This window comes from Haliotis cracherodii, unplaced genomic scaffold, assembly GCF_022045235.1.
Source record: "Haliotis cracherodii isolate W230 unplaced genomic scaffold, xgHalCrac1.p SCAF_1, whole genome shotgun sequence".
Lineage (NCBI taxonomy): Eukaryota > Metazoa > Mollusca > Gastropoda > Lepetellida > Haliotidae > Haliotis > Haliotis cracherodii.
In genome coordinates, this window is record NW_027266264.1 from 74,096,183 (window position 1) to 74,109,551 (window position 13,369).

At 38.0% G+C, this 13,369-nt stretch overlaps 1 protein-coding gene across 3 annotated transcripts in view; it reads right to left on the reverse strand.

The window, feature by feature from the left end:
- LOC139472168 (coiled-coil domain-containing protein 60-like) overlaps positions 1-13,369 on the reverse strand; it is a 47,708-nt gene that overhangs the window by 32,267 nt on the left and 2,072 nt on the right. For all 3 annotated transcript variants that reach the window (XM_071254739.1, XM_071254576.1, XM_071254653.1), the window contains exons 3-4: positions 11,933-12,013; positions 5,913-5,986 (exon numbers count right to left, since the gene is read on the reverse strand). In XM_071254739.1, the coding sequence (XP_071110840.1) occupies positions 5,913-5,986; positions 11,933-12,013 (155 nt within the window). The remainder of the gene's footprint in view (positions 1-5,912; positions 5,987-11,932; positions 12,014-13,369) is intronic.

The following is a 13,369-nucleotide window of genomic DNA, read 5'->3' on the forward strand; positions in this document are numbered from 1 at the left end:
TGATGGGAACATGGATCGAACCAGTGACGTCCCGCTCTCCGACCAGGTACTCCTGGATACCACAGCAGTCAATAGTTCACTCACTTTAATTAGGGCATAATGTGGCTGGTGACGTGTATTGATTGTATAACAATGAGCAGCATGTTCAATATCTAAGTAGAAATCTCCTTGGATTTACATGTCAAAGTGAAATATGGCTAATCAATGTAGCCGATGTAATTAAAGTAGTACTGCAAACAATTATGTTTTTATTTTGTTTAGTTTTTTTTATAACACCTGATTATGGATAACAATTTCTGGTTATTTCGATGTAGATTATTACACCGTTATCAAGCTCGGGTGACTACAACCAAGTAATGAATGATACAGACAGACAGACAGACAGACAGACAGACAGATGCCTTGGTAACAGGTCTTTTATTTTGAATCATATAATTCTTAGTGTCAATGATTTCATCAGAAACAGGTTGATTGCATTTAATTATTTATACATGTCATACTGAGTAGGGCTGGGACGGGTCCAGATATACTACCCGGGTACCCACACCCCTATTACCCAACCCTACCCAGGTACCTGCTGTAGGTCTCAAGAGATACCAGTACAAAATGTCTGATTGGGAATAGGTTGACCCTAGCTCTGAAAAAAACGTATTTAGGTACACTATAAAATGATCTGGTCATGCACACACTGAAGTTGACTGAAGTTTTATTTGTATTCAAACATGTGAAGGTCAGAAGTAATGCATGCATAGTGCGAGCAAACAATTCACCTTAAGCAAAAGGAGAACTTATTTCCCACATTGCCCTGTACGCATGGCAAGAAAGTAAGTGACACAATGCAGTAATAAATTTTCCCATGATTTTTTTTATTTTAAAAAGTGTTTTTTATTTATTCTTTGTTCCTCTTGCTTCCAGGTATTTGAACTTTGCATACAAGCAACAATGCTGCACTTAGATAGGTGTGTGCTTGCACGGGTGTGTGACTGCTTGTACTAGTCCGAACTGATGCTGGTTTTATAGTGCTTAGCCCTCAGAGACCATGCTGTAGGTTAATACCCTACTCAGTTAGAATATGTTGACATTGAGCCGAACAGTCCTTGTGTGATCCTCTTAATACTGAGTGCCGCGCAGGGTAACAACAAGTACCATCTTTTAACATCTTTTGGTATGACGCGGCCAGGAATCAAACCCCCAACCTTCCTTTCTCCTGGCATATGCTCTATCGACTACATCACTGAGGCAGTCTACAGTTCCTAGGAGATGAGCCCTAATATTCCATCACATCAAGATGTATCAGACAATTATTTGTCAAAATACACAGCAAAATTTAGTTTTACAAAAACCTGACACTCAATACTGATCACTGTGAAATCTTCAGTTTTTATTTTAGATGCCAAGATAAAGGCAAAAAATTTGAAGCGATTCATTTTAATCATCATTAAATATTTACAAACTGCCTCATGTGATCTGGTTGTTGTTGTTGTTGACATTGAAATCATTATTGATATGAAATCCTTGACCTTTCACGCACAGCTAACCTCAGACTATATTCTATCACTTTCCCTCAAACACCACCACCTATTGTCCCAAATACTCAATAAACATTACCAGTGTTCTACACTGGTGGAAGAACATGAGCCTGGATTCCCATGGCCTGACATTGTATGTTGCTATGTACGCCAGTGTTAAAGACTTGTTTATTGCAGCCCCCCTAATATATACTGGCATGATCCCTCTTAATGAGACTCCATGAAGCAATTGACACCGATCCCTCATGTCAATCAATACATCAACGCCACACTGCCAGATTCCATGAGACACATGCACCAAGTTGCCAGGTTGTTTAAAGGGGTTCTTTCATCATTGTAATACATCTTCAGTCGTGATCTGGCAGAGGGATTAAAGACATTTTCTACTACTTAAAATTGTACCAAAACAATGCCTTCATTCGTGTTTACTGAAGAATTCATCACCTGTAAGGATTTATGGATTTATATATAATATATCAAAGCCAGTTTTATTGTTACAGTACATGGCACCATTAACATAAGATTTATATTGCCACCAGACACAATGGACTAATCCATTTCTATGTCACTTACAAGACAAAGGAGAATTAAGTGCACCAGAGTCTAACAGATAAAAATGTTTAAAGAAAATAATGTAATGGTTCGGATATATTTACTTAACCATACTTATAAAAACAAAAGAAAGTTATTCCAACTTAAGGTCAGCTTATAAAGACACATTACTTTTGAATAATGTCATTTAGAATTTTCTTACTTTGTGTAAAATAACAGATTGTTGCACTGAGCATTTCTGAATTCTGATGGCTTAATCTGGGATGTGATGTGATGTAATTCATTCTTATCTCCCTGGAACTCCATGTACAGCTATGGCACTATGGTAACCATGTAAGCATATGTTTTATTAAACATATTTTATTGTCCAAAAAGACAAAGGGATTCCCCGGCACAAGTGGACCACTTATTGCCGCCTTCTCCCTGATATGTTTAATCCTTTCATAAAAAACGATTTATTTCTGAAAAAATTAATCTTAATGATCTTGTAAAATATTGTGGGACAGGACCAAAAGGCAATGAAAATAGACTGAGCTCAGTTTCTTATTTCATTTCATATTTGTTAAATATTGTGTTGGTGCAATTTGTAACTAAAGCAGTTCTTGTTCTCAACATATTTTCATGGTCATAATCTGCGATCAAGAAGAAAATGTTCTCTTATGAAGGCTACAATGTATTTTATCCTACATCCATGTCAGAATGATGAAATCTGATTGGTCCACGTGATCTTGATAAAATACTATGTATCCCGCCTTGGAGGGAAATAAATTTCTCAGCAGGTGGATAAATCCCTTATACCCCACCACAAGCAAGTCAGGCTGCACATGGATTTCTGAGAGGCAGAATAATTTCCTTATACCCCACCACGAGCAAGTCAGGTTGCACATGGATTTCTGAGAGGCAAAATAATTTCCTTATACCCCACCACGAGCAAGTCAGGTTGCACATGGATTTCTGAGAGGCAGAATAAATCCCTTATACCCCAACACGAGCAAGTCAGGCTGCACATTGATTTCTGAGAGGCAGAATAAATCAAAGCTGCACACTTTTTCCGAGTCTATGGAAGTCACGTGACATAGCACAAGATAACATCAGCTGAACAGCTGTTTTCTATCAATTTTGAATTTGTTTTAATTCTTTAACAAAGTCACATCAAAACATGTCAGTAACATAAATTTGTTGTAGCAGGATCACTTGGGGTTTACAGGGTTTTGTGTGTCCCTCATTAGGTTTTATAAAACTTGCCTCCATCTCATGGTATAAAACCCAACACGGGTTTCATAACCTGATTTCAGATTTCGGAATTGATCTAATGAAGGATATATAATGATAATGCACAAGATATCAAAGGATATACAATATATCAGACAAATATTACCTTGTCAATAATATATAATGATGATTTGTCAAGTATAATAACGGTGTGTGGCTGCTTGTTATACTCCAGATTGATGCCAATTATAGAGCTAGCCCACTGAGATACCAACTGCCACAGTTTAACATGAATACCCCATGCAGATACAGTATACGGACTCCGAGCCGACCAGTCCTTGTTTTAGCCCCTTAACGCCGAGCACCAGACAGACTAACAACAAATTCCATCTTTTAAGGTGTCTTTTGGTATGACACAGCCAGGGATCAAACCCTGGACCTTCCGCTAAGGGCGGATGCTCTACCACAAGACCAAGGAGGCCGCCTCAAGGAAATATACTGGTCTTGTCAATGACATAAAAAGGTCCTTTCAAATGTATAAAGGTCTCATCAGAGACACACAATGTTCAAGGATATGTAATGATCAAGGATGTCTGTTTGTATGGCCGCTATATGCTATGACATGAAGCATACATTAAATTATTAAGGCTAACAAGGGCTAGGTACGTTGCCAGGGTGGTCTAGTCTCTGTCTGTTTAAACATAGCCATGGTTGTACACTTGTTTGGACCTCCACGGTGAAGGCAAACACAACACAGGTATTGCTGACATTATCGTGGTGTGGACAGACAGGTAGAAGTATGCAGGTAATTGACTCCAGGAGACTGACAAGTGGTTTGCATTGATTCACTTTCTGTTTTCATGTCAAAACAAATGTTTACACATGAGCCTTGACAAACCTTTCTTATTTTTCACTAGAGCAGGTAAAACAAATGTTGTTGACTTAAAATTGGAAAAAGAAAAAAAGGCAATATATGACTGTACGAGGACATCCAGGCAGTTGTATACACATCGTCCCGAGGCAAGAGAGTTAACTGACTTTAAAAGTCCAGTTTCCACCCTTGCCGAACTAGGCTGGAATTCCTGGGCTCTATCGTAGCGCCACCAGTGGCTATTACCAATTATGTCCCTTCTAAGCCTCTCCTATGGACCAATCAGATTCCACCTCTTGCATCTCTTGCATTTGATTCAAACAAAGATTTTGAAAATATCTGTTGAGAACGAGTTGGCGGTGCACATGCATTGCAAATCCTACAATCGACCTAAATTTGCATGAGAGTTTATGAACCAGATTTCGATTTCGTTGCGCAATTTTGATTGGACTATGTATAGACTCGTTAGTCCAGCCAAATTGTAACTCCATAATACCAGCCTAGTTCGGCAAGGGTGGAAACTGGACTTTTATGGTCAGTTAACTCCCTTGCCTCAGGAAGATGTGGTATACATGGAGAACACTGACGGATGACTTTCTGTATCAGTAACACATGATTTAGTTTAACATTGTCTATTATGAGTGGATTGATTAATAGGTAATTTGACTGAATACAAATATTTCAAAGTAATAGATAACAATGATTGGTATGCATAGTGTGCTTAGAAGAGCAAAGTGTGGTCCATGGCCACTGCAAACTTTTCATAAAGACAACAAATTCTTTGAGCATCAGTGAACATCACATTTTAACAATATTCCAGCAATATCAGACCACCTCCATGCTCTAGTGGTAGAGTGTCTGTATGGAGAGAGGTAGGTCCGGGGTTTGATCCAGAAGGTACATGCTACCCTGTCTGGTGCACGTCATTAAGGGGCTAAAACAAGGACTGGTCAGCTCGGAGTCAGCATACTGTGTCTGAGTGGGGTATTCATGTTAAACTGTGGGATGGTATCTTAGCTCTACAAATCGGCATCAATCGGATTGGTAAAAGCAGCCACACACACATGTGCATGTACTTTGCTATATAAGTGCAATAGTCTTGGACGCGACGTAAAACCCAGTTTCACCTCACACTCCGTTCATACACGTAAATTTGTAATGGACAATACCGTGAATAGGCTTCACAGATTGGGTCCATTAGGAAATCAAACCCAGGCCTTCATCTCAGCTTTATCTTCTGACCTACCCCACCAACTCATCCTTGTCTCAGCTCATTACTTGGTACTTAATCAATAGACTTATTCCATATTTCAAGAGAGTTAGCATTGCTTCTATTCCACACCAAACAGAGTGATACAACATTCAAACCTATAACAACCCAGAATCCCTGTGGGGGAATATTGACTTTTGACCTAGACTTATTCAGGAACACCTATTTAATGGTCTATTGCCTGTAAGGTGATATACAGATTACATTACATCACACCCATATCACAGGGCTCATTAAACCACTGTTGTGCTCCTATAGCACCTCCACAATGGCAGGCATATCTTGTTAGAGGGACTGTATCAAAACTATAAATATCATTTATTTATTCTTCAATTCCAACTTTATTCGACCTGGTATTTCATGTAGAATTACGAAATAACTTCCTGACAAAGTTGAAACACTTTGTTCATAACAGTGACAATTGTTACTTTGAGACAGCCCCTACTCTGACCATCCACCAATCAGATAGCTAGCCTACCTCCCACTGTCAACCTCTTTCTTGAGTGTATTCAGGTCCTTTCGTGTCCTACGGAGTACAAACTTGGCAGCAGTCTGGAAAAAATAAATTTATTTATTACTTATTATTTTCTTCTTCTATCACAAAAAGATGGTTGTAAAAATAAGAAATGAGAATCATTGATGTCTCCATGTACAATAATCAAAGAAGTATAATAATAATCCTAATCTTTAATACAGATCTGTTTATGGTGGAAGCTTCTTGTGGATTAGTGCATACACTAATAGCTTAGCTATAAACCAATACACTGCCTTAGGCACTGGCAGATAATCCCTTGTCTTAATCATCTCAACCTTAAGACTAGTGATTTACCTTAAGTGAGTGAGTGAGTATTGTTTTACACCGCTTTTAGCAATATTCCAGCAACATCACGCCGGGGGACACCAGTAATGGGCTTCACACATTGTACCCATGTCGGGAATCGAACCTGGGGTCTTCGGCGTGACGAGCGAACGCTTTAACCACTAGGCTATCCAACCGCCCTGATTTACCTTAAGACCAGGTCACACTGGAGATGTCAAACCTGTATCTTTTCTCTCAAGTGATTCTTATTTTCTGTTTATATGTCTTTTGGGTAGCCTAGGGGTAAAAGCATTGACTACCTGCCATCAATACCTGGTGTCAATTCCTAAAATGCATGGGTACAACTTGTGAAACCAATTTGTTAAAGGAGAGGTAAAATAACTTACTCCAAGTTTAGCAAAGTATAAAAGCTCCACACATCATACCTATGTTGTAAATCATTCAAACCCAGATCCTCGCCTTGACAAGCCAACGCTTTAACCACTAGCCCACCCAACCTTTCCAGTCATTCTCGGATTATGGCATACAGGACAATTATTGCATTGAATACAATGTTAAGATACTTCAGAGAATAAGAAAGTAAGAACTTTTAACAAATAACACTTTTGAACTAAACAACATTTTCCATTGGCACATTGTTTCAAATCCTGGATAAATAATATCCCAACAAAGGCAGGACTCGATTAAGGAACTGGATTTAACTTGCACCAGGTGCCTGTTGACATGAAAAGCTAGATGCACCAAATGAAACCTGGTTGCACTCTGGTGCCACACATTTATCAATGTTTAAACATAGATGCATAAACTAGTCTAAATAAGTAAAATCTCTGAAGACTGTGTCATGTGGCATGAATTACACATAACACAGAGACGGGTGATGTAGTGTGGTAAATACAGCAGAGGGGTATGGAGTGTGTTCAAAGATCGTTGTGTGGACTATCATGGTATAACATTTATACTAAGTTATCCTATAATAATTAGATCTACACCATTATAACTCATAAAAGCACTTGATGTAGATCTAATTATTATAGGATAACTTAGTAGTTATCATGGTATAACATTTATACTAAGTTATCCTATAATAATTAGATCTACATCAAGTGCTTTTATGAGTTATAATGGTGTAGATCTAATTATTATAGGATAACTTAGTATAAATGTTATACTATGATAGGACAAGCAAAGGTTTGTCGGACACAATCTGTTTTACATGCACTTTGTGCATGTATACATAAATATTAGGTTGCATTTTTCAATAATAGGTTGTAGGGCAGGGACCAGTCCAAATTTACTACCCGGGCACCCACCTCCCTATGACCCAACCCTACCCGGGTACCCACCTCCGTATGACCCAACCCTACCCGGGCACCTGCTGTAGGTCTCAAGAGATAGGTAAAACATGTCCTATTGGGAATAGATTGACCATACTCCTGTCAAAATAAATTTAGATACATGTATAAACCGATCTGGTCAGGCATACACGGAAGTTGACTGAGGTTTTATCATTATGTAAACATATAAAGTCAGAAAGAAATGTGAACATTTATCATTTATAGTGTAGAGTTCTAGATAATTTTTGCCATTAAACAATATAATCACATGACTAACTACGGGTTCGGGTAGTCCTGTAGGTACCCGGGTCCTACTCAGTACCCACCCAACCCAGGTACCTGAGTTACCCATCCCAGCCCTAACAGATTGCATTTTTATATAGTTAAATCGAGTCCTGAAAGGGTATTTTTCCTGCCCAATATATTGAGAGATATATATACTTTTTCTATATTTCCACCAAAGAATTTTAATAACTGCACATGTGATATGTTTATGTTTACTCTGACTAATCAATGCTGATTGTTCTGAAAACACAATCTGACAAGAATAACAACTCCTTCACAAGACACAATAAACAAGCTTAAATCTGAGTCATTAACCGAAACCTCTGAAGCAAGAAGTCAATTCCACACAAGCATAGCGCCGCCATCATAATATTAGCACGTTGCCAAGGGCTAATTCTTGCCTCAACAGGCTGATTGCATTAACAGGCTTTTATTCACTGACACATAGCCATGCATTTCAATGTATGAAAGAGGATCACAAACATTCATATTGCTGAAATACATAATCCTATTACCGGCATTGAACATGTACTTTGTGGCTAGAAGGGGATTTCATAATAACACTCATATGTCCCCGCTTGTCCATTCAGTGAGAGTGAAATGGAATATATGTCCTTCATTCATGTGTGTGGGGAATATTGTTTGGGGCATTAATGTGTTTATTATACTGTGGTGGTACCCCGAGCAGGTACACATATATGGGGGATGTAGGGTAATGGAGGTTTGGGTCGTGCAATCTGTACTCCATTGTATTCATGGGGATAGTTTATTCAGGGAGGGGTACTTTATTCAGAGGGGGGGACCTCATAACAGCATTGTGTTTTGTTGACAGGTATTGAAATGTGTTCCTTTAATATGCACCTGACACTCATATCTGTACACATTTCTGAATTTGCTCCAGTTTTGTAAAGTGTAGGTTCCAAATTTACATTAACCACATCTTGCCGACATAATGATACTAATAAGTGGGTGTTTGTTGTCTTACAGTGAAAACTAAATTGTTTGAAAACAGCATGCGTAAATACCCAATGAAGCTTTTCCAGTATTCGTAAAGCAGAGCTAATTTCCAAAACACAATTACAAACTAATTTACTTTCCGAGTCAAGCCTACATTTAGAACCGTTTAGAATCTAAAACATTATTTCATTATTTAATAAATCTCAAAATGCTTACTCATTTGGGGAAAAACCAAATAGAGTGATGAATAGATGAGTGAAAAAATATTGGTTACCCAATAAAAAATGTAATAACCTAATTGAAATATAAGCCTTCGAGCAAAAACTCAATTGCTCAAAAAGTTATCTGGAGCTCTGGGACACTCATGCATACACTGAAGATAACAGAGTGAGCCTGGGGGTGTAGGACTCGTCTAAACCCATTGCCTGTCTACAAGAGATGACTTATAATAAAAGTACCTTCAAAGGACATGATGGATGTGAAATGATTTCTCCACCCTGAAAATGTGATACATGTAGAATTTGTACCCAGCTGCAGAATCTAACCCTCTTTAAGTTACCAGCACATATAGTTAAAAGAAACATTCCCCGAAACTTTGAAATTCCACCAGCATAAGACATCAGAGCTCGCCAAAGCATTATGTTGCATGGGTCACTTTGGGGGGCATTTTCCCCATATTATCCCATTTACATCTAAAAAGGTGTTCACCTTGTATATATAACCTTCATCTGTAAATATCTGTAAATGTTGCATCAAGTTGCAAGAAAAATTGTTTATTTCATAAAGAATGAGATTAAGGGTGGGTCAGGAAAACATGATACAGCAAGAGAGGGGGGTGGCCAACATTTACAGCTATACACTTATTTAAGGACTGGTCATTTATCATAGGAGGGTGGGGTCATAAAAAATGAGACATGTATTTGGAAAGGCCATAAAAAAATGTTACAAAAAATGAGGTTTGTGTGGAAAAATATTATCAGTCCTATGACTAATCCCACCCCTACCCTCCACCCCTATAATAAATCCCCAGTCCCTAAGGCAGTTTCCACTAATATTACAGAAAGATCTATATTCTACCATTTACATTAATTTGGATTATGTACACAGCTGACATTGGACGGATTCAGTTCATATTTCTCAACAGGGATTTCACAAGATTTTGCTTCTCAATATTAATCAAACAGACAAGAGCCCATTTATTTTGATTCTGACACAAAGAGCCTGTCACTTGCTGATAGTGTTTTGACAGTTCCTGATACATTATATCATTTACTGTTGCCTGTACTCCATTAATCAATATCTGATTACCACAGCACCTTTATAACAGAAGTGGCAAACGCCCTGGTAGACTGGAATAGTGCAACACACAGCTTGATGGCATACCAGTATTCCAGTGTTCATTTCAGAAACTGGAAAGCGGGACCCAATGACCCTGACCTTTCTAAGAATTTGATAAAACCAGAGGACACACAAATATTTTTTAAATAAACACATAAAACTGGTGGATGGAATCCCATTTCACCTCACCTCACCTCATATCTTGGATATCTGTTCATTTAGTCAATCTACAAATTGTTTCTAATAAAAAAATTGGGTTTATTATGACATATTATTTGAGTTCATGTAAGATATATATATATATATATATATATATATATATATACTTCCTTTAAAGATCAATTAATCACACATATCGTATTTGACGTAATAAGCGCCCCGCTCTTATAAGCGCCACAGCGATATTTGCTGATATATTGGCAAGTGAACAATCCCGGTTAGCACTTCTGATTGATCAATGTACACAAGACTTATTTATTCGCATATAATACGTACGTGTGTGTTATATGCACCCTTAATTATGGGCAATTTAATTCTGGAAAAATATATCTGTCGAACATAAACATTTCAGGCTGTCAGCCAAAAACACAAAATTTATCTTTCAACTCAGTTTTTTTCACCAAAATAATATTCTAATAAAAGCCCCCTATTTCTAATTTTGAGAGTGCCCTGGGCGCTTTCTACATCGAATACGGTATATGTTTCTTATGTTGTGTCTTAGGAGGACTTTGATGGTCATGTTATGCAAAGTGAACAAATGTATTTCTCTGGGATAAACTGATATATGTCACAAGTATCATTAACTGTTCACACACTCATATATACTTTACATTTAACAAATCTGTCTCAGCAGCAATATTGTATATTTGACCTTTTTAGTGGATCAATCGCCATATCTTTATGAGTGAGTGAGTGAGTATGGTTTTACACTGCTTTTAGCAATATTCCAGCAATATCACGGCGGGGGACACCAGAAATGGGCTTCACACATTGTACCCATGTCGGGAATCGAAACCTGGGTCTTCGGCGTGACGAGCGAACGCTTTAACCACTAGGCTACCCGACCGCCCCCATATCTTTATGAAAAAGAAGAGGTCTGTTTGTTGTAGGGCTGGGACAGGTAACTCATATACTCGGGTCAGGTGGGTACTGAGTAGGACCCGGGTACCCACAGAACTACTCGGAACTGTGGGTAGTTTAATGACAAAAATTATGTAGAACTCCATGGTAACACGACAAGTCACTTCTACTTCTGACTTTCATATGTTTGAATAAAGATAAAACTTCAGTCAACTTCAGAGTTTGCATGACCAGATTGTTATATACGTGGACAACTAAATACATTTTTCGAGGGCTACAGTAAAACTGTTCCCAATCGTACCGATCTCTTAAGATCTACAGCGGGTCAGGTCAGGTAATAGGGGGTAGGGTACCAGGGTAGTAGACTCATCCCAGCCCTAGTTTGTTGCCCTGGCCCACAGCTCCATTGATACACTGCTTTATTTGAACTACAGATTTCGTTCTCAAGCAATTATCTGACTGTTCATTTGCAAAAGTGTGCTTATGATCAATGCTGCTGAAAAGAAATTGTTACAACTGCCTTTATGTATGTATATATTGACACAGTGCATTCTCACAATTAAAATCCATGACATATGCAAAGACACTGAAATGCCTCTGATATTCCTAACAATCAAATGTACATATATTTTTAGAAAATAAATACATGTACATGTATTCCGACAAATATTAAACATAACTTACCATGGTTTTCTTTGGACTAGGTATGTGGGCTGCCTGTATACCTTCATCTTCGGAGCTGCTGGATCCATCGCTTCCTTCGTTCTGCACATAATAGACAAGGAAGTGAGTGAGTGAGTGAGTGAGTGAGTGGGTGAGTGGGTGAATGGGTGAGTGGGTGAGTGAGTGAGTATGATCGTATGCAACTTTTAGCAACATTCCAGCAATATCATGTCGGGGAACACCAGAAATGGGCGCCACACATTGTACCCATGTGGGGAATCAAACCCAGGGCTACAGCATGACAAGCAAACACTTTAACCAATAGGCTACCCCACCGCCACAGGAGTGTAAGAATGGACCAGTCATCCAGGAGGTGACCTCTCCATATTCTTGTATCTTTGAAAATAGATGCTCCCAGTTGCACCAAAACTAACTCAAAATGTCTTATTTATTTATTTATTTATTTATTTATTTATTTATTTATTTATTTATTTATTTATTCATTCATTCATTCATTCATTCATTCATTTGTTGAATGCTGCACTTAGCAATATTCAAGCTTATGACACAGCCTTTACATAATCATTTCTGGACCAGACAATCCAGTGATTGATATTGTGAACAATAATTCACACTATCAGGGTACGAAGACATGCAAACAACCACGTCACCATGTCTGACCTTGGTGCAGCAAAGGTTGCCCACAGGGGACAAATTCTAACCCGGATTCCCAACTGGGGCTCAACATGTTAACATACACCAGTAAATTGTTATACTGAAAAATGTCAGAAGTCTTGTTAATTCCCGAGCCAGAGTGAACTTCATGAATTATAGGGATGGGTATTGGAAATTTAAAGTGTATCACAATATTGCGATATTGCCGTTTTGCGATTTATCATCCAAAACTGGCTCCCGCAGCACATATAGCTTGGGTGAGATCAAGCAAAATCTACATTGTAGATAAAAGTGCAAAAACTCCTTGCCAAGCCTCTGAGTTTATAACAGTAAACACATGATAAAAATCGCTATTTTAAATCACCCAATAAATCGAGTATGGAAAAATGATATTGTGATAGTATCGGGGAAAGAATGAATCTCAATTTACCGATATACCGATATACCGATAATACCGCACACCCTTAATGAATAATAATTCACATATAAAAATCTAAATATGATAATAAATAGTCTTCTAGTTAATTATGAGCTAGATGGTTGGAAAGAAACAACAATGAAAATATAAGGACTATTTTGGACACCTTAGTTAGTTTTGCTGTAGAATAAGCAATCTCAGACCAAACAAAAACGTATTACTTTTCTGATCTTTAGGTATGGCCAAAAATGATGCGACGCTGCTTTGTTTGTTTAGCATGACATTAACAATCCTCAAAATCTAGCAGAAAAACATATTTTGTCTCCGGTATTAAAATGCCCTTTTCGTAGCAATTGATGGTGAAT